The 22,920-nt window shown below is 42.5% G+C and overlaps 1 protein-coding gene across 1 annotated transcript in view; it reads left to right on the top strand.

Moving 5' to 3' along the window:
* LOC308335713 (adhesion G protein-coupled receptor L3) overlaps nucleotides 1-22,920 on the top strand; it is a 276,097-nt gene that overhangs the window by 128,296 nt on the left and 124,881 nt on the right. The window contains exon 5 of the mRNA XM_080792874.1: nucleotides 17,091-17,200. Within this exon, the coding sequence (XP_080649000.1) occupies nucleotides 17,091-17,200 (110 nt within the window). The remainder of the gene's footprint in view (nucleotides 1-17,090; nucleotides 17,201-22,920) is intronic.

Raw genomic sequence — 22,920 nt, 5'->3', positions numbered from 1 at the left:
ATTTCAGACCTCAGCCTGATGCAACTTTTTGCAGCTGCTTTTGTCTAACTCACAGTAGCCTACCGTGCAGTATAAGCCACCACTTAAAAATCCGATACAAATCATATATAAAATATATAAAATAAACAAATAAATCCATATTTTTAATTAGTTACCGCTGCACCTAATCCAGCCCTCTCAAGTCCTTTAAAGCCCGTTTTCCCCAGCACTCGCACTCCACATAACAAGTATGTCTCGTTGGGTGAATTAAGACCTTCATGGTCAGTGAATTACTTTCCCCTCACACTAAAGGTACGCACAGTGAGCGAGGGACCCTTGGGTAAATCGACGTCTGGGAGACAGCAGCGCTCAGGCTGGCCCAAGCTTTTAATCCCAACCACGGATCCCTTGCAGGCAGTTCCTTAAGACCCGAGGTGATTTCCAGCATGCCAATGCAGGGCTGGACCCTTGCCGAGCTATTGACGCCTGACCCCGCTCGGTATCGAACACCAAGGTTAGTTGTAACCCCCTCTCGCCTTTCATTATTGAGATGTGAATGAGGGAGGTCAGGAGGTGGCTCCCATCGATCTGTCAACACGGGAATATTTGATTGTTGCGTGGATGGCTTTGCCAAGAGAAGTAAGGCTTCTTCCCGTCACGATAACAAAGGCAGCCATTTTGAGTCTGGAGAGCGTTGACGTTGAGCACATAAATTTGCAGGGCTGTCAAGTAGCTGCTTGAGAAAGAAAGAAAGGAAGAAAGAAATACTTAAACGTTGCTGCTTTTATTGTGCTATTTTTCTTTAAGAATTATGAGAGTGCACCACCAAAGGGATTTCCCCCCCCTGGATTCCCCCCCCTGTGGCTCATACAGATATACTATTAGTGGGTGTTATTAGAAATGGCTTCCATCTCCTCTTTGTTGGCACAAAGTAATTAGCTTCTCTAAAGAGCCACTAAAAGCCAGCTTCTCGGGGTGACTGTTGGTGAAGGAATGCGTTTTTGTCAGTGGCTTGCTGGTTGTGGGGAGGCCTTTGAAAGAGGAAAATGCTAGAAGTACACACACGCCCAAGTCGGACATTGGAAGTTACCATGGTGACAGCAACTGGAAATGAAAAATCTGAGCATAAAGGCAGACCTACATGCGCGTGTGCGTGCGTGCGCATCGCACGTACGTGCGTGCGAGTGAACAATAATTTCTGTTCACAACTATCGCTTACAGTTTAATATAATGCAGGTGTTTTTTTTCTCCTGTTTTTGGACTATTCACTTGTGCTCAGTTAGATGAATCGTTGTCTAGATTCCTTGGCCAAATGCGGGGATGGACCTTGGAATAATAGCCCGGGGCTGGGATTAGAATCTTTGTGTTGTCACTGTGCATCCCCATAGCGTTCCCTCGACTCCAAGCGGCAGCAGTCGCTGCTCTTTGTGCGTAACAAACGCGACTTGATGCTTTGAAAAAGTCAAACGAATGGCATTTCTGTATCTCTCCTACCCCCCTCCCTCATTGTGAAGCCTGTCACAGCGGTGGCACTATTGAGTGTCTAGTGTGGAATCTCAGGCTTGAAGAGGAGCTCTTGAGATGAGGCTTAGCATCTCAACAGGATGGGTTTCCAAAAGCTAACCCCGGTCAGCATCCCTGGGGTACCGTCAATGGAATACTCCAAGATGGATCCCTCTGTGCTGTTAGAAAGAGTATATTGAAAGCATGTGTGCGTGTGCAGTGTGTGCACAAGTCTTCCTGCAGTGAAGCTGGTGTGGTGACCACACAAAACACACAGCAGTCAATTTCGCCATAGTGCCATGACGCACGCACGCACGCACGCACGCACGCATGCATGCACAAGAAAGAAAAAAGAAAACGGATCCCGCTTCACACCTTGCATGTCAAATTATCGTTTCCCCTGGAGATGTGACACGCTAATACATTCATCTGACCCCGCTTATGAAAAACACAATGCAATCCCCACCTTTACTGTGTCCCGCTGGAATGAGGCTTAGCTTAAACTGGAGCCGCTGCATGTGACAGTCCCGCGGGCCTGGCGGGATAAATCAAGCGTCGGCAGGGAGATGGGGAGCTGCATCATTTATTGGCGAGAACAGAAAAATTCATCCTGGAAATCATAAATCATTGTCCAAGTGAATGAGCCTCCCCTACCAAATAAATCGATTCATGGGGATATTTCACATTTCAATCCTGCCATCTCCCTTATTTGTAGGCACCTGGAGAGACACTGTGGGCGACATCGTTTATATAAAACACACGCAGGAATTAAAAGCTCATGCTCTCTGACAGATATTTTAATGATTCCGTTTATACATTCCGTGTAATATATTTTTAACAGAAGGCTTTGTTTTTGCATCTGTGGTTAATTTCAGTGTCAGCGGGTTAGATTTATTCTGTGCACGTGTGTAAATTAATTTGCATAATATATATTCTTAATTGTGTTGTTGTTGTAAATGATTATGCTTACAGTAAATACTGGAGTGTTAATAGATTAACAGATTTGACTGTGCTTCCAAAAATCACCGGCAAGTACTTCCAAAAACACAAAACAAACAAAAAGGAAAATATGTATGTACTGTATTAGGAACCACTGCTGTAGACGGTATTCAACACAAACCAACCTAAATCACTTTGGCTCCATGCAGCTGTTCTTGGAAACGTGGTGCTGTCTAGCACAGCGGTTCCCAAAGTGGGGTCCGGGGACCCCCAGGGGTCTTGGAACCTTAATGGGTCTGTAACTCTGAGACCCATTATATAGACAGAGTATACATTGGGGTACGTATATATATATACGGACCTGGGATATGACGACACCTAGAGTCTGGGGACGTATGTATATACAGACATGGGAAAGAAAGAATTAAATGAAGGTCCTTGAAATTACACGGGTTGAGAATCACTGCTAGAGCCGTAAAAATCTGTCGATGCCATGTCTTTTCAAAATGGGGGTCCGCGGGCTAATTGGAGTCAATTTGGGGGTCCTTGACATGAAAAGGTTTGGGAACCAGTGGTCTAGCAAACCGGCTCACGTTTCCACCATCTTTAAATGGATACGCCATTTATTGGAGATGCGTACAGCCTTCAGAATGCTAGACCAATAATGTATTATTTATCCGGGGGCGGGATTCTGTCGTTAATGACGGTTAATAATTGAAAGATAATGCATATTGCACGATTTAAGCTGTCAATCAGTTATGAATGGATATACCGACCGAATATCTAAGTGCACACGAGGCTGATTTGTGTTACTGTATACGCACTGACATGCTGAGGAGGAGCTGCAACGCATTCATCCTCTTAGGAATGTATACAGTATGACATACATTGTACTCACTGTTTCGTTTTACACGAACGGAAATGAGGATTACTGACCTGGCTGTAAGAGACATTTCTTCGTCTCCTCACATATCACCATAAATCCCTGTGTGATTAAGCTTGACTAAGTTGTTGTAAGTAGGCTACTGTCATAATAAAAGAATAACAATACAATGATTGACAACACTTAGTTTATTCCCTGAGTGGTAAATTACAATGATGATGAAAAGTGCTTAACGAGTGTAACCAAACAGTCCGGCCCGAATAGCCAGGACTGTTAATAAAATATGAAGCCATAATTTGCGGTGATGGTAGGCAACAACGTTGTCCCTGACTGATCAGCGCGACTGATATTCTGTTCATGTAATTCGATTTTTTGTTAGTGTGTACTTTATACCACGTAAAACTAAGGTTGCACGGTGCAACCAACCAAAGACACAGCTTTAACTACCACTGCACTCCCCACCCCACCCTTTTTTATGATTTCTTTGATTGCTTTTGCCATTGGTTCCTAGTTCAGGGCAAGGGTATTTTTTTGTATCCAGTTCCGAAACAAATTTTATGGTTCTGAACCAATTATTTTCAGTGGAAGTAGTCCGAACCGGTACTAAATTTGGATTAACGGTTAAAAGAGGGCAATGGCAATGTTGGTTAAAGAGTACCGGTAACTCTTCTGACTGTTCATAAATTAACTGATTTTGGAGCACTCTATGACGAAATTGATGACATTAAGGAGTCTCCTTACTACGAATTCAACCAACCCCAGTTCATGGATGGTCAAAATTAACTAATTTCCTACCAGGCTTAATAGTTGGATGTTTATGTTTACAGTTTTTAAACTGTCTGTTTTAAACTTGAGATAGGGCAATCACCTCTGAGACATCTTACACATTCATCACCTATCAAAAACCAGGAAAACGACCGCCCCAGAGGAAATGATTAGGTGATATATTTTACAGATTCTCAGTTGTCACTGTCAGCCACACTCCCCTCTGAGAGTAATCTATTTTGCTCTGATGCTCTCTATTGTTTTAAATGAATATCTCATTCATAGTGTGGGTTGAGTCGTGAGTGGATATATTGACAGGACTTCTCTCATGTCTGTTTTGATTAGCAGGATAGCCTGTTTACCATGCTGTATGAATTCTATGGCTGTGCATGTAAGAAGACATAATTTACATACTGTATCACTCTGTGTTCCAGCTTTCTCGTTTCTAATTGTTGCCGCGGCACAAGGGAAATGATAGTAATTTGAATTTAAAAGGCAACATTATTCCAATATACAATAGCAGTGCTGTAGATTTGTTTTAGTCTGAGGACTGAGCACGAACATAGGGTGTCGATAATAAATTATTCATGGGGGTTTCAAGGCTGGCTATGGGGTTGCATTCGGCTGCAGCTGATCCTGTGTGTTCGTGTGCAGTATGTGACATGTGTGGCTAGTGGAGATTGTTTTTTAATACAGACAACTCCAGCACTCTTAGACATTAAAAATAAATATGTTCTAAAAGTCAAAATTATTTAGAAGTTTAAACAAAATAGTGCCGCTTGCTTGTCTAATGAGAAACACAGTTTATTTTAAATCCCTCGAGGTCGATGATAGAAAAATAAAATATATCTACAGTTACTGTAGTTATTAGAGTATTTATAATGAACACTGTATATTTAGAGACGGTGTTATTTTGATGGGTTTACCATTGCCCTTTGTAAAATAAAGCTCTTAGAAGCCAGTGGCTGTTTTCAAAAGACAAGAATACTTGCTATGGCCAAGAGACTCAATCATCTCTTTACGTGATACCAATTATACGAAAGGGTCTAGTGAATGACCCTGGCTGGCACATGTCCAGACAGATTAGTCATTATGTAAGACACCTACTGTATTTAAATAGTTTGTTTTATCTCATAATGTCGTTTTTATTCTAGGATCATGGTATTACATCTGTGGTTACAGGCTGACAGCTAGGGTTTTGTTGATTTGTCTCTAAAGAAGAACATGAATGTTTTCGCATTCTTTAGTTTGGTTTTGAATAATGGCTATGGAAATGGGAAACAGGAGATAAAAGCAATGGTGGAGATTATATAACGTTGTTTTTATTATATAAATTCATCTTCGTTCTTGTGTCCTATACAGTACTTTACATTCAAAGGAACAGCTCAGATACTGTATACACAGTATGACGGGGCACACACCTCACCAGTGCTGGCACTCCTCTCTAGATTGGGGGTGTCTATTTAAAAGCAATATCTTAACCCAGAGACCAGATTCTATAAAATGTCTTCTAAATGATGACATTTTTCTGAAAAAGCCATGTTTCTATGTCAGTGGTGCTCAACTGACATAAAAATATATGTAATTGGCTGCCGACCACCATCTAAAAATATGTTGTTTCACGGACCCCCCCAGAAGCAAAGATTTGTGTAAAAACAATATAATATATTCAAAGATTTGCAACACATTTTCACGATTTAAAAAAAATAGCAGATCTACAAGCTCGTAGCGGTTTTTTGAGAACATATAGAAACAGGGTTTTCAGAAAACGATTTAGAAGGCATTTGTAGAATCGTTCCCAGGTCAAAATGGGTTAAGAGGGAAGGGAAGCTACAGGGTCAATGATTCAGTTGGACTTGGAGCAACAAGATGTCAGCACCTAGGGGAGAGCTGCGATTGATTGATTGATTGATTGATTGATTGATTGATTGATTGATTGATTGATTGATTGACAGACAGTTTGGGAGAATTACAGTACATTTCAACCACAACTCAATACACCACTTTATGGTGGACGGCACCATAAAGCTTGTTTACAATAGGGTCCACCATGTTCAATTCATCATAAGATTTAGAGACGTACAAACATACACTACTATAATATAGTAGTGTTTTTGGCTATAATATTATAGCCAAAAACAGGCTAGAGGAGGTAAAAAGGGATACTGTACAGTGAGGGGAAAAAGGGGGATTCAGAAGGAAATATTTACAGGTACATGGGTATCTTGGTGGTGTATCGAATCTTGTGGACCCGACCCATTGCAAGATGCTGTACTGTCATCAACCCTTAGCCATTCCAGCCCGTCAAAGTGAGCAGGGGTGAGGTGGGTTTGGAGAGTGAGGCCAAGTAGTAGGCTGACCAGTTTGTTTTGGGAAGTCTGGAGCCTTGTTTTAATGGCCTTTGAGGTGCTGTGGTACCAAGAGGTGTATGCATAGTCGACAGCCCTTACTAGAGTGTCACTTGTTTAAGAGTTTAAACGTATCTAGGTTGTTTTGTTTAGGGCGCTTTCACACACAAAGTTTGCTTAGAAGGTCCGGATCAGGGACCAAATGTTAAAATTTTTGCATTGCATTTTGGTCCATTAGTTCACACAGGACTTTGTAAAGCGAACCAAATATGTGAACAAATGACATCATACAGGCCAAATTGATCTGACAGAATATGCTATTTCTATGGAAAATTTCTTCACTGCCAAACTATATTTTTTGTATAATAAAATAAAAACTGTGAAAACGGTAGGCTATGCGCACATTTCACGCTTTTCAGGAGGAAACACACACACACGCGTGCGTGTGTGTGTGCGTGTGCGTGCATGCGCGTGTTTGATATTGGACATTCCAAGGTTCTAAATCAGCACAGAGTTACTGAGAAATGTATTCCTATACTAGCATTGGAACATCATAGCCACGATGCAATGCCAACGTTTGACAAAAGCAGTCTTCCTCAGGGTTATAACAAGCCTCCAGTCGACATTTCTCAGTGACTGAATGGCAGTCTTCTAGTATTTGACAAGAACCCTGATGAACCCCAAATATACAGTAGAAAAGCAAACTATTCCTTTCATAGTCGTGGACTTTATTCTGTTGCCATGCAGTAAGTATACAATCCCTAGTATAAAAGATTGCTGAGTGGATTCTTCCTCAGGTTCATGAAACTGCGTCCCCTGTGGTGCCTTTCTTTCATCTTTCATCATATATACCCTCAGACCTATAGCCCGAGGGGCTTTTTTTTCTTAACACCCAAAGGGAATGTCTATGCTGTGCGTGAAACCTTTTTTTATCACGTCTTGTAGTTTCTGTCATCATTGCTCTGAACACGTAGCCCAGAATGTGGGTTCATTGTGAGTTCAAATAGTCTAGAGAATGTAGAGATGGCTATCGTGTGTTCCTGGGGACTTCTTTGGATGGTTTACTTAGTGATGGCATAAAATACACAAAGACCACATGACAGCCCATAAAACCAATCATGAGCGCCATACGTTCTGCACGACTCAATAAGGCGGAGAACTGCCCAAATGGAACAATTCAGAGAGGGAGAAATGTTTAGAAGAGCATCGGCTATATTTGTCTCATCCATCACTTTAAGCTATAAACCAGGCCAACCCCTTTGTGTTCCTTTCCAAAATATGGTTTCAGTCATCGCCTTGGAGAAAGTGCCCACTCTTGCAAACATAGAGGAGCGAGGAAGAAAATGCATATGTTTACCAGTCTGAGCGTTTTCCTCGCCTTTAATGTCTTGGACCTTCGCCATGACAAAAGGCCCCACTACACAGATCCATATGTTGCCATCCTTCCAGAAGGTCTGAAGTAGAAGAATGCAAACACTGAAGAACTCAATGTGGTCTAAAATAAATGACTACTCGAGTCCACTTTATGCTCTTCTCTTCGTTCTTTGCTTTGTTTTGACGTGCTGTCGCCTCAGGATGAGATGCAGCTTATCTTCTGAATACAACGCGGTAGAGATGGGGGATTGTGTATAGCGTAAACAGCTATGAAAGCCACTAATCTGTGTTGATGTCTGAGGGGGATTATACTTGGAGGAAAGGAATAAAAAAGTGTGTCCAAGCTGCTCAATTTCTGTAATCAAAGAGAAGCTGCCAGGGACAGTGTTCGTGACCTTAGTCTGACCGTTTCTAATGACCATCTTTTCTAAAGCATCTGCACGTGTGGTGGCATTCATTCTTTTTTTGTCAAATAGTTATTGAGAACAGATTATAAATTGTTGTAGATTAAACATTGTGATTACATTTTACATTACAAAACAAAAAATGAAAGAAAACACTCTACCCTCCCACCCATACTGCTCAGTGACACCGCATACTATAGAATAAAATTGTAATAATAATTTGAAAAATGGCAAACATCTGAAAATAAAATGGCGTACAGTCAACCATATCAGTGGTATCCTGTCTATTAATTGTTTCTACTCAAGTAATGGACAAGGGGCAGCCAAACCTTATCAAATTGTCTCTCCCTGTTCCTCAGAAAATACCTTATTCTCTCAAGATGAAGCGTACTAGTTCGTGTGGTGGCATTCAAAGTCACACACTCCATGTTTCCTTCAGAAGTAAACCGTTATGTCTGCATTTGTGCCAAATGGTTCCACATATCTAATCCCATAGAAAAATGGAAGGCATATCAGGTTTTGTCGCATGTACTGTAGTGTTTGCATAAAGCATAATCATTAGATGTCACTTGATGTGTTTGCGACTGCACTTTTCCGCCGTTTAGCTGATTCCATCCCAAACAGCCATGTCAGCAATAGCTTATTGTCATCTTTAATATGCAATCATCATCATCTCTGCGGTGACAATCCACATGAATCATTCATAGGCCAAGGATGCGTGCACGCGTGTTTGTGCATGCACACTTTAGACAATTTGCACGTATTTGCATGTGTGCATGCACCATGGGAGTTTATAAGCGCTTGAGAACAGTGAGATCCCTTCAGCAATGCACTTTAAATCCTCAACGCCCACAATCACGCCTATATTTACAGTATGTTGTTTGCATTCATTCCCCATCTATCTGTTTCTTGGCTTTTTAATCTTCATTGAGCCTCCCTTTGTGTCGTTTGGGAACAAATGGATAAAGAAAAACATGTCATCAGCTGTGCGGTGATGAAGACTATGGGGATTTCTGTGATAAATGAATGTGTGGATTAATTGAAGCCATGATATTATTTGTTATCGTGTGTGTGCGTGTGCGTGCCTGTGCCTGTGCGAGCGTGCGTGTGCACGTCCACATTAATGTATGGACTGGCTATGTACTGCATATAATGTGTTTACTGTAGGTTGGTGTTGGACTGGATATGTACTGTATCTATCTACTGTATGGTGGTGTGTGGAATAAATCTCCATAACCTTGAGGAAACGTTGTCGCCACATGGGCCATGTCTTCATCCAATGGTTTCACGTTTTGGTGGTTCATTTGAGAAATTAGAGGCCATTATATCGTTCATAAAAATGCCATATCGGTATCGGAATAACCCTGATTTTTTAATCGGTTTTCACCAGCAACAAATAAATACAAATGAAAAATGTAAAAACTCATCAATGAGTTCAATATAAATCAAACGTTTCTAGTACCTCTAGTCTAGAACAAAAGCCAAATCAAATATGATGTAAAATCTTAAGTAAAATTTTTTTTTCTACATTTAATTTGTGTACTGATCTCATTCAGTTGTGAAAACAGAGTATAGGCTATTGATTGATTGATTGATTGATTGAATACTACCCATTTTGACCTGAGATCAGATTCTAAAAATGTCTTCTAAATCCTGACAGTTTTCTGAAAAAGCTATGTTTCTATGTCAGTCGTTCTTCGATTTTTGAAAAATAGCAGACCTACAAGTTCTACAAGCTATGAGCTTGTAGATCTGGTAGATTGTGGTCCTCTGTATAATATCGGAATCGGTCAGAATCGCTATCGGCAGATATGACCCAGCAAATAATCGGACATCGGATATCGGTCATAATTTCATATCGTGCAGTGTGCACCCCTAATTAGAATAATATCAATCTGTATAATATTACTGAAATTCATTTATAAAATAATGTAAATACGTGAATAAATAGGAGTTTTTGTTTTTAAAGGTTTTCATATAGACTAGCAATTTGCAAACATCAGAGGCAGTGTGTGACATTTTATGGAAATAAATAACTGCTTATTGGGATTAATTTGTTTCTATCAGCACTGGGGACATCAAATGAGTGATGCATACAGACTACAGAGGATAAATAATTGTACTTAAAACAAAGTCTTAAGCAAATTTAACCTCGACGCGGCATATTTAACCAACTATTGTCAGTGTTCACACAAACACATTACAGTGGAACCTAAGCTGATAATTGCTCCAGTATCTTCATGAAGCAGCCACACTAAAGCACTCGGCAATCATTTGTTTTGAATATCGAAACAAAAAACCTTGCATCTCCATATTTGATCTTTGTTATGACTCCCCGACCACCCAGCCCCCCCCGGTTGCCCGGTTGAAAGTGGTTTGAACTGCCTGTGTGTTTTATAAGCATTTAACTGATGAAATGTATTAACAAGAGCGGAATGGTAACTATTTAGGATCACCGGTTATTTTGCCCCTTTCCTGAAAAGTAACAATTCTGGAAATGTAAGGTTTCTTCCCGACAGGGATGACGTGTTTTGATCATCATTGGACCATAGGGGGTCGTGTCAAGCTGTGATTCCGAAACATATTCATTTCATGGACCCCCAGTTTCACACACATTATGCTACGGACCCCAGATTTAATAGCATTTCAATTTCTGGTACCCCAATTTATATTGTAAAATCACTGTTAATTTAACTCTGAGAATTTAACTCTGAGAGTGTTTTCATTTGTCCACTCCGATAAGGGTCCATGTGGTTCCTAACTCTTTCTAATTGAGCTAGGTACCCCCTGGAACTCCCTCAAGTACCCCTAGGGGTCCCCGGACCCCACTTTGGGAACCACTGTGCTAAAGACCATGATGTTCCACCATCTTGTATTTCAGTACTTTCGGGTGGAAAACTGGAAACCTCTTATGCCCAAAACCGCTTCAATAATAGGAGAGATCACACCAATATGGAATAAGCTAATGTTTATTGGAAGGATTATTGTGGCAGCAATTTAGCAAGCAAAATGGCGAACGTTTATAGCAGAAGATTTTGGGCGATTAGACTTCGATTGCATTTATCGAATAAGATTAGCTTTTAATGGGGAGAACCCCCCATTGGAGCATTGGAGTCTAGACGCTGGTGGTGGCAGCTGAGCAGATGAACCTCCTTCCTTCTCAACACTAGATGACAAGGTGGTGTTGGGGGTGGAGGTGGGTTGCTTGTTGCAAACTGAAAAGAGAATGGCTAAGTGTCAGAGGCAGTGATATTTAAAGGCGCAGTCAAATCACCCGATTGGCTGCTGCAAAGTGCTTGGATTTGTGAACAGATTTTGACAGTGTGAGAACAGAAATGACAAGCTATGATAGGCCGAATGAAAGCGTTGGTTAAGATCTTCCTTATTGAACCTTCACTAAAAGCTACATTACATGGAAATTGAAAAAAAGAAACCTGTGTTCCAATGTAGTTCTTTTTTTTTTAAACATGTTTATTGATTTTTCTTTACAACATAGTATTTTCAAAGCAACTATTCACATTCTTCCCCCACAACCACATGGCAGCACAAATACTAAACAAAAAAAACACATATGTAATGTGTTTTTTTTACAGTTTACAGTTAAACAAAAAAATGCACAATGTCCCACAGTTCCCTACCCCTAAGTTCATTATTTTTTCTTTACTATTAGTGTACAATTTAATGGATAAATACTGAGTATAAATAATTTAGAACAAAGAGGAACCTGATGAAATCTGAGAGACATAATGGACCACAGACCTCCAGAATGTTTTAATCTCCTCACATTCCCATAAGCAATGGAATAGTGTACCTTTATGTTCACTACATTTATAACATAAATCAGGAATGTTTGGATCGAATGTATTTACTTTCTCCGTGGTTATATAAATTATCATTATCCAATTATACTGAATTAGTCTTAATCTAGTATTGATAGTTTGTGTTTGTTTCAATGTAGTTATTAATTAGTCCCAATTTATTGGTTCAGATTGATATTCTTTTAATTAATAAAATGCATCACCATAACTGCTATGCAGGGTGTGTTGCATTCTCATCTTCCCCACTCGTGCCATTTAAAGCTGAAATCTTGCAGCTGTCTAATCTGTTCGCAGCAGATTTTTAAACCATCAGTCAAAGACATATGGCCCTTATAGCCAAACGACATGCCAATGTGTCCTCAAGGTTATGGAGATTTATTCCACACCACCATTGAGCTTGTAGATTGCCTATTTGTTTGCTATTCTTGTGGGCGGCGGTGGCTCAGGGGTAGAGTGGCTGGATGGTAACCACAAGGTTGCCAGTTCGAACCCGGAGTCCCCCGTGCTTTCCGCCGCCATCGGTGTATGAATGTGTGCGTGAATGGGTGAATGTAATGCACAATCTATGTAAAGCGGCTTGGATAAAGGCGCTATATAAATGCACCATTTATCATTTGTGTTCCATGGTTGTACAAAAAGAGTAGGGTACCATATTCATTTAGGGGGAAAAAACAGACCTACACGCTTTATGCCTATGAGAATTTGTTTAATTTAATTAAAAAGATCATTGAGGACGTTTTTTGGTTTTTGTGTGCCAGAGCAAGAGACAGGCAAAATGAGAAAAGATAGATTATGCGTTGCACAGCTGGTAAACATAATGAATGAGGCCTGCAGTGGGCGGCAGAGAACATCACTAAAGTTTAATGGGTCCCAACAGAGGGACCAGACCTGTCGGTCACTTTCTCCCTCCCTCCCGCGCAGAGAAATACAAACTACTAACACACTGTGTACTCAGCCCATTGACCTCCCATCCCCCCCCCCCCACACACACACACACACACACACACACTCACACACACTACACACAGAGCCCAGGCTAAAGTCGGACAAGGCTGCGAGCGCCACTCGTCAAGTCTCAAAGCACATCCTTGTCTCACCTCGCCACTTGAGGCAATCTAATAAAAACAAACTACTTTGTAGCACTGGGGGACAGAGGGAGGGTTAGATAGATAGATAGATAGATAGATAGATAGATAGATAGATAGATAGATGAGGGGTACGGGGTAGAGAGGACGGTATAGGCATGAGAGAGAGAGGGACGGGGGGATTCTTTCACACATCTAGGAGGGCACTCAGGACATGTTTGCTCCCTATAAGTGAAACCAAATGGAGAATTGGCTGCTCAGGGAGCGTTTCCTCTCAGACTATAATGTGAACTGTGAAAGACGTTCACCCAGGTCCCCACAGGAGGATGCCATTGCCAGCTCCTTTTCTTATTAGACTAACTCCAGGCAAAGTTCCTTGAGGGGGTCGTCTGTGAGTGATCACTCAAATCCGTTCTGAATGCTGGAGGGAGATTGCAGTAACGGCGTCTGGCTGCGCCACAAGGATATTTTGTCTCAAAGCCATGTATTTTATTTTTTATTTCAATCGGCGCCAGTCCTTCCGTCCAACCGGCGGGCACTTATCTGTTCTGATATGAATCAGCCGATGGAGTGCTGAGAGGATACACCGCTGTGTGTGCACACCAAATCTCTTTTATTACCGAGCCGGTGCAGGACAAAATACACGCGCCTTCGACAGCAGCTGCTGCCGTCCCTGTCACCGGAAAACATGAATTGCTTTTCCCCCCCCTTTTTTTTCTCCTCTTCTTCTTTTTCCTGTGTCAGTCTGTGTGGACGATCAGCAGACTGAAAGGACTCAACCCACTTATTGTCATCGGTGGCAGCGGTGGGCTCAGCTGGCGATTATAGTGATTACAGTTTGTGCTTACATGGAGCTCTGGTGCTTTGTGCCACATCGCCCCACGTCAGCTGGCAGTCTGAGCTGTAATCTGCCAGTTATAACAAACGCCAGACGCAGGGAACAGGAGGAAAAGGGCAATGATGATGCAGGCGAGACTGGGGTGTGCGTGGGGAACAACAAAGATGGTCATATTTGACAATTATCAGCAACTCATGGTTGCGATTGTCTGACTTCTCTCTCCTTCAATACAAATCTGATTGGATACAATTTGTAACCTGACTAAAGACTATAGCAACTGAGTTGACTGGAATGAACTGAATTGACTTCATACATACGCAAGTACTGAGCAACATAGTATTGCAGATACATTTTAAATAACTGTCTCGGAGAAAGGAGTTTACACCAGTTTAATGTTTAATTTATCACTTTTCATTTCCCCACTGATTTACAGCTGCCAGCAAACCAGATAAATAACTATATTCTTTGCTGGCACAGGCTCCTGATTGCCCTCTGTCACTTTGCGCCCACGGCACAGTGTCCTAGCCACGTGGGCCAATTATTAATTAACATATTTGAATCATCCATTCCTTGCGAAGCCATTTCCCTCTACCCTTAGTTCAAAGGGCTCCGTTGGAGCCAAGTGCTTGATGAAATCTTGATTACGTCCTACTTGGTAATTGCAAAGTATTAGTGGCACATGGTGTGAGCTATTGATTCCCTCCTACTCTGCCATTGATTAGCAATTAATTAATTAACAGTAATACTTTTTTCTCTGTTTTCATTTTCATTTTTTATCCCTGCCTTCAGCATCACATGCTAAAGGGAAGCTGATATGTGGCCGCTGTATCCACTGAGCAAAATGCACAGTGATGCTATAAATGGATTTTTAATATGGGTCAAGATAGATGTTAAGGCTGGGATTAAGAGTGCACCCCACCCATGCTGATGTTTAATCCCTCCAAGAGGGAGTTATTACCAACTGGGATTTCAAATCTCCCATGAGACCCTATACTACTCAAACTCATCCAGCACAATACAAAAAGATTGATATTTGGCAGCAGATCCCCCATCTGAAAAGATTTTATGCCATTTTAGATCATAATATTTTAAAAATAGACTACTATTAGAGTAGACCTGTATGAAGCAAGAGAGAGGTATGTGTGAATAATCACAAGCAATCAGTTATACATCCATAACTCACAGATGGACTGTGCCTGACATGTTATGCCGTAAACAAGTGTGTTCCCGTGTGCTCGTGTTCAGGCTCACGTGAACATATTCGTAAACAAGTTTGTTCCTGTGTGCTCGTGTACAGGCTCACATCAACATATACGTAAACAAGTATGTTCCTGTGTGCTCGTGTTCAGGCTCACGTGAACATATACGTAAACAAGTGTGTTCCTGTGTGCTCGTGTGCAGGCTCACGTGAACATATACGGGCGTCGTGTGCAGGCTCACGTCAACATATACGGGCGACACAGCCACCTCTCACCAGTTACATCCCTTCGATTGACCTCTCTTTCTAATTCCATCTGACACTCCATCTTAACTCCAGTTGTCGCCCAAGCGATTACAAAGCCCCCGACCCCTAAATGGAATAAACCAGAGAGGGCAGTGAAAGGAAGGGGATCTGGAGATAAGGAGGGGGAGCCGCTATAATTGTTTCCCCAGCTTCATAGGATCGACCCCTTATTTATTTGACTGGCATTTTACCGCTGAGGAATTAACTCTTCATAGGATGGGACAGGCCCTCGGACAGGTTTGCTGACCGGTGTTCTCACCCCGTAATCTGGGTGAGTGAATGGTGTGCGGGAGGGGGGGTGGATGGGGGGGGGGGGGGGAACGGGAGGTCGTGAACCCATAAAACCGGCATGGGAGCCGCGCGTCAGACCAGATCTCATTAAAGAAGCCAGCTCGAGATGAGATGGGCCCTTTTCGCTTGTCTCTCACTGGGGCGATTGATTAGCTGGCAGCCAATCAATGTTAATTAAGGTGTAGGGAACCCTTTAATTGTGGCTTATGAATCATTGTGTCAGACCCCGCCTTGACCTTCCAAGACCTACACTGTGAATAGCCTTGCTGTAGAATAAATACGTTTTATATATTGCCAGATAATGGCAGCCTATAAATGGGTTTAGATTTGCTGGACGCCGGTGCATATTATAGTCTGTTCCCTGGTTAACGGTCGGCCTCGTCAAGGCCCTGTCCACTGGTTAACGGTAGGCCTCGTCAAGGCCCTGTCCAAAAGGGGTTTGGGGCTGTAAGCTGAACAACGCCATCCAACAACCATCCCATTCGGGGCGGCTGTGGCTTAGGAGGTAGAGCAGGTCGTCCAATGATCCCTGGGTCGGCGGTTCGAATCCCGGCTCCTCCTGTCCACATGTCGAAGTGTCCTTGGGCAATACACTGAACCCCATACCTTGCCACCATTGGTGTGTGAATGTGGGAAGTGAGGACGCTGGCGTCGACTGTTCGCCGCTTCACCTCCCAATGTATGAATGAATGAACCATTGTAAAGCGCCTTGAGCACTTGGAAAAGCTCTATAAAATGCAATTCATTATTATTATTATTATTCCGCTTTACCGCATGCATGCCATATGATGAGCTCAAGGAGATCAATACAAAAATGTTCCGTTAATGTTGTGAGGTATAAGTGCTGCCGTTATGGCCGCGAGAGGCGCATCATGAATGCGAAGTGGGCCTTTGATTGATGACTGCCAAAGGTAAAACGGCAGACGGGGACGCTGCCCTAGCCATAATTGTGTTTTTAATGAAGACCCCCATTTCACATCCAGAGCTGATTTTGCACTCGGTTGACTGTGTCTGCCCCCCCCCTACCCAACCATCCGTTACGCTGTAATGGCAGGCCCAGAAATGCTGCACGCCGTCCAAGCCGTCGTCGTCGTCTGTGTGGCCGTGGCGTCCAACTCGTCCTCCTTGGCCTGACAGAGGATCTTTACTGATGACAGCTCGGCAATCACTGTTTACTGAACCTGAAAATGTGTGGACTTTATAATCTCTGCCAGCGAAGGCAATCCTTTCGACTTCATTAAGCAGCCGCTAAACGGTTGGCTGATGTGCCGTAGCGTGGCGCTTCGGTGGGCTGGGATTGTGTTTTGGGTGCAGATCTTTGTATGGTTTAATTTGACCTCTCACCTCTCTGTCTTTCAGATGTAACAACCGCACGCAGTGTGCCGTGGTGGCCGGACCGGATGTCTTTCCTGACCCGTGCCCCGGAACGTACAAGTACCTGGAAGTCCAGTATGAATGTGTGCCCTATAGTACGTATGCTTTTAATTCTCTCGCATTCTTATTATTATAGTGCTTCTCTGAATGTCATTTTATTTAAATTATGCTTAACATGACCATTTCTTTAACAGAACATGTTATAGAAACATTATACCACAGGTCGTTTCGAGGAAGCAATCTGATTGGTTGAAACGGCCTTCTAGCCGTGGATCAAACCAGCACCATTCACCACCTAATCAAAACAAAGAATTCAGCTGCTCTGTTTTAGGCTAGCTAGTTTCTTGAGACATTTGTGGTCGTAGTGACTACATCTGTCATTAAAAGCGATTTTCTTAGTTTTAAGGGTAACTGTTGTATAATTGCAATATTACACTTGAGGGTGTGGTTTAACGTGATTATTGCCACTTCAGTGATGCTTGCGGAACTCGACTTCGTCTTGTTCCTTACCACATCACTGTCGTGGCAATAATCACGTTAAACCACACCCTCTCGTGTAATATTGCTTAATTCTCTCATGTTCGGAAGTATCCCTTTTGGAGAATGATGCCACTCCATTGTAGCATTGTTGTGTTCTGAGGCAGCGGCGCGTCTACGAACAATGTCTCGTCTGTAATTAATGATAGTGCATTGTATGACATCACAACATCCTTTTTCAGCTCTATCCGGAAAGAATGGTCGCTGGAAGACACTCCAGTCTGATGATTAGCTCATTTTTTTTGTATTCTTCTCCTTTATTTCCCCCCATTATGTGTCTAGAGTTTAGACGTAGTGTAAAGCTGGCCTTCCATGTTTGCTTTGTTTGATTGGATGTTAATGCTTCCTTCATCTCTCTTCAGCATGTGCGCTGAAAATGATAACAGTATTCTGCCTTACAGTATTGTGCTTTTTTTCGTCATAAGTAATATCTTTAATTGGTTTTCGGGTGTGCACAGTGTTCAGGATTTATTATGTGGATTTAATATATGTAGTAAAATTACATTTTTATTGAGCTTCGCCACAGGATGAGTCCACTGTTATCCACAGCAGTCACAGTTTTCTACAGTTATACAAGCCATTATACCTGTAAAAGCCTTTTTTTAAATATATCCCAAATAGTTTATACCTCACCACTCACCAGTAATAGTAGCTTAGCTCTACTATGAGGCACTTGGCGTTGACATTCTGTTGAGCTCATACAAGTCACAACACTGTCAACTATTAAACATTATGAGCTTGCATGGAGAACCCATTCAAAATTAAACAGATTTGTTGTGCTCAGTTGGACACTACTTACGGCTTAGCCGAGGTCTCGCTAAACGAGGGCTTCTTGTTAATCACTTAAGCCCTAAGGTTCCTTTCTTTTCGTAACCTCAGCTCTCTAATATTATACTTGGTCACCACACAAAGTATATTTTTTGCACGCCAGAATAGGGACACTAGGGTTCATGTTGATGACCTCTCTTCCAGGAATGGATTACATTCGCATCTTCGATGTATTTACAAACTCTCAACTTCCACAGAAAGTGGAAGTAAGGAAGTATAGGCAAATATAATCATCGCTTTACAACTAATAAATACCTGAAGGACATTTCAGTCAGTGCTGGTATTCCCTCTGATTGTAAACACATTTCCTAGACAGTGCATTTGGAAAATAAATTGCTAGAAGATGCTTAAGTTAACTTACTGTAAGTAAGTCACATTTATTTCTAGTGGACATACCAGTTCAATTGAACATTTAATTCAATTTAAATTGAATATCACTTCCTTTGTTTTTGTTCAGCTGAAATGTATTGACCTTGGTCCAGCCAACAAATTACTGCATCATGAATCCATTTTGCGTGGTAATGAATGACCTTTTGAAACACACCACAGAGCATGAGTCACGTACAGTATACTGGTGTTTGTTCTCTACAAAATATCACAGACGCTGAAAGGTCAATGTTAAGTGATATAAAATTGCTGATATTTAGTCTTTGGGTTTCATGGGAGCAGCTTACTGGTGCTCATTCCACCATAGCACTAACTTACTTTTATTTATTCGTCATTATGCGAATATCCCCCAATTTTCACATCTCACATTTGGACAATGAGCACCTATTATGCTGTAGAGACAAATAACTTATAGTGACTAAGTGAACAAAGATGTTGTATTCTGTATACATCATATTAATGCTGCCTAGAAAGGGCAGCAACTACGTTTTTGGACACACCAACTTATTTGCGTATCCCAAAGGTCAAATTAGTCTTCATGATTTTTTGGGGTATAAACAATAAGAACAGATATACAATTAGTGTCATATCACTTATATGGCGATATCTCATTTGGCTGACCAATTGAAACACTTTTAAACCCATTTTTCAGTTAATTCTTTGCTTGTAATTACTGCCCTTTTGCAGTCTTTGCACACACAACTTGTGTGGATTCAGTAGAGCGGCGTTACTATCGGTTACACTCCCCTTGTTTCTATTTTGCTCTCTGAGAGCCTGCAGTGTATTGCGAGAGGCAATGCCGAGGCGTTCAAATTGGCAGTGTACGTGACTGCACAGGCGAGCCATCTTGCCTGGATGGTGTTATGAATTCAGACACTTTCCAAATGAAGCAATCAGATCAGACCCTCCTCGATGGGAGCGAGATGCATTCACAGCTCTTAGTATTTCGTCCCTGCTCCAGTGGAAACCTGTCTGGAAACTGATTATTATTAGTAGTAGTAGTAGTAGTAGTAGTAGTATTATTAGTATTATTACTTTTTAATTGTATTATTTATTTACATTTAGATTTTGTAACCACTCAAATTGGTGAATCAATAGGATCCTCCGGCTGTTTAGCAGCTCAAATAGCAAATATTAGCTCAACGTGTTGTGAGCTTGTAGATCTACATTTTAACTACTTTTGTGCGACACTATTGTATGATGAAGTAGGGCATTCATTTAGGAGTAGAAATATGGAGATAAATAAGGTTTCTGAGTGACTGTAACGATGTGTTGGTGCATTGCACACATGTGATTCCTCACATAACAATAAGACGCCTGAGGGTTAGAAACGACCTCGCTCTAAAGGGCGCATCCGCCTCGTTGAGGGCAGACCGCTGGCGCTTTGGCATGGGGGCGGGGTCAGATCAACATGGAATGAATTCTCTACCGGCCATATAAGGAGCATGTCTTGAGTGTACAGTGTTATGACCTGCTGGCTCTTAGGCCATAGTAAATAGGAGGAAGACACACGGCTGTTTAAAAGTGTACACAATTATATATTTATTTACAACATAAATTAACTTAAATATGCATCAAACAATACTAAAGTAGGGTGTGTTAATCAGTATGATCAGTAGTGCAAGTTAGTGGTTGAAGAGGAAGGATGGATGGGATCTAAGGGTTTGAGGTCAGATGTGGAACGTTGCTGGCCAATAGTGATGACATCAGGGATCTCCATATATGGGCTTAACTGCGACATCAGTCTCAGAGACAGGGTCTTCACATCTCCATCCCTGATGATGTCACATGATGTTTGGGTGTCAGGAAATGCCTCGTTCTAAGGTGACTGCTAAACTCAGAGTTGTATTGAGAGAGCGGGGGTTATACTGGTTCCAGACATGGCAATTCAGCGCCGTCTGGCACCGCCGCCCACTTTCTGAGTCAGGATTTGAGGGTATAATAAGGGAAGCAGCCACCCATGACACTTGTCCTCCAGCAGTGAAGTCAGGAAAACGTATATTGACAGTTGACACAGCGACTTGGTGTCACCAGGCTAGCGACACATGTGCAGCGGACTTGGCCAGAGCCCATCCATCGATTGGATGGTGATATCACCCTGACAACCAGCCAGCAACCAATAAAGCCGTGATCATGGTCTAGTGTCCACTGACTCGGTCAGCGGACGGAGCACATTCAGACAGCCGTCCCCTCGGGCTATGTGATCTAAACCTCTACGCTCTGCGGGAGATGGGAGATCCAAAGGTCACGGCAGTGATTGGTGAGTGAGTGTCGGGTCGTTTAGACATTCGGATCGCTTGGATGGTCACCATTTGAAGATTCAGAGTGTGGCAGAGCGCATACTAGCCGCTCCATTCTGAGTGCAAAGTCGGGTTGTCTGAGCGTCTGAACAGCGGTGACAAACGATGACTGAGAAAGAAATGAGATGGTTGTTTGTTGTTGTTGTTGCTTTTTCACATATTGGCCCCTCTACAAGCTTGTAGCACGCCACCGAGTGGCGCGCTACGAGCTTGTAGGTCTGCTATTTTTGAAAAATCGAAGAACGACTGACATAGAAACATAGCTTTTTCAGAAAACTGTCAGGATGTAGAAGACATTTTTAGAATCTGATGATCTCAGGTCAAAATGGGTTATATACCCCTGTGTACGTGTGTGCGCATATACGTAGCATTTGCTAGTATTACCCCTCTCCCCATCCTCTGCTCCACCCTCTCTGTCCTGTTGCCCGTCCCTCCTTCCTGCAGTGGACGTTTTCATCTGTATTCTGCCCTAGGAGCTGATTCTTCTCTGTCAGGATAAGTTACAGCCCTCCCTTCCATCTCCTCATCAGACAGCAGAATTGCACCATCAGATCCGCCTGTAATAGCATCAGAGAGAGAGAGAGAGAGAGAGAGAGAGAGAGAGTGTGTGGGTGGGGGGGGTGCTAAATCGATGGACACGTCACCATGGAGGAGATATTGATTTTATTAATTTTGATCCGCTCCATCAGTCGTAATAACAAAAAAACGGGTTTATCACAGAGAGCGCCAGTGTTATGCCTGGCTGATTATTGGGTAATGCCAGCCATCAGGGTTTCATTCAAGCTGCCGCCACTTGAGTAATCATTACATGTGAGCTGTGGGGGGTCTTTTGTATGTGGAAGCATTGGCGGGATGAATATAATAAGGCTTCACTGAGCTTAGATAGATATTATTTGACACATCACAGCACTTCAGAGCGCCCAGACTTGAACCAAAAGACGAAATTGTCAGTATATTTAGTCTTAGTTTTAGTCATCATAGCTTAGTTTTAATTTAGTTTCCATTTAGTTTTCGTCAGTGGAAAAAGGTAGTCAACGAACATTTTTCGCCTTAGTTTTAGTCTACGAAATAGTGTCACCTACTTCATAGTGCCAGAGTGGTGGTGGGTGCATGCTCCCTCATGCACTTTGCAGATTAGCAAGATTCCCTCCTGGCTCATGTGGCGCTCCAGGCCTTTATGATGACTCATAAACATGACTCTGCCCCAATAGCTGACATCTGCTTCTGGCCCGCCCTCTCACCTTGACTTCTCCACACCTCGCCGGAGCGAGATGCTCCGTCTATTCTCTTAGCGCCTTATTAAAACGTCTCCCTCTCTCTCTCTCTCCTCTCTCTGTAACTTTCACTTTAACAAGCAGGTTCCCTCTCAAAGGTTGAGCTCATTGCGGTGTCAGAGCCACATGTGTTCGTCTCGCTGTGTTTCTGAGTCCATCTGGACTCCGAACTATTTTGGCAAAGTGTCGTCACTGTCGTGCCACAAAGACCCAAGTCCAAAAAAAATCTGGGTTCTCCAGACTTGGCTCGTGTTTTATTATGAGACCTTTCTGTTGGTTACTATAATGTCCTGCTGTTGCCTCTCGCAAACCGCCTCCCTCCTTTCCCCCCCGAGTATTATGACTAATTAGATGTGCCTTTGCGTGCTGTTTCCATGGTAAATCGACCGACCTTGATCCAGGCAAACGGTCAGCTCTCCCCACCACCCCTTTTCCAATATGTGTGTGGGGGGGGGGGGGGGGGGGGGGGGGGATGCTTGTGTGTGTGTG

Source organism: Protomyctophum bolini, assembly GCF_963924005.1.
Source record: "Protomyctophum bolini genome assembly, chromosome: 20".
Taxonomy (NCBI): domain Eukaryota; kingdom Metazoa; phylum Chordata; class Actinopteri; order Myctophiformes; family Myctophidae; genus Protomyctophum; species Protomyctophum bolini.
The sequence above is the reverse complement of the archived record's forward strand: the minus strand, read 5'-3'. Positions and strand labels throughout refer to the sequence as shown.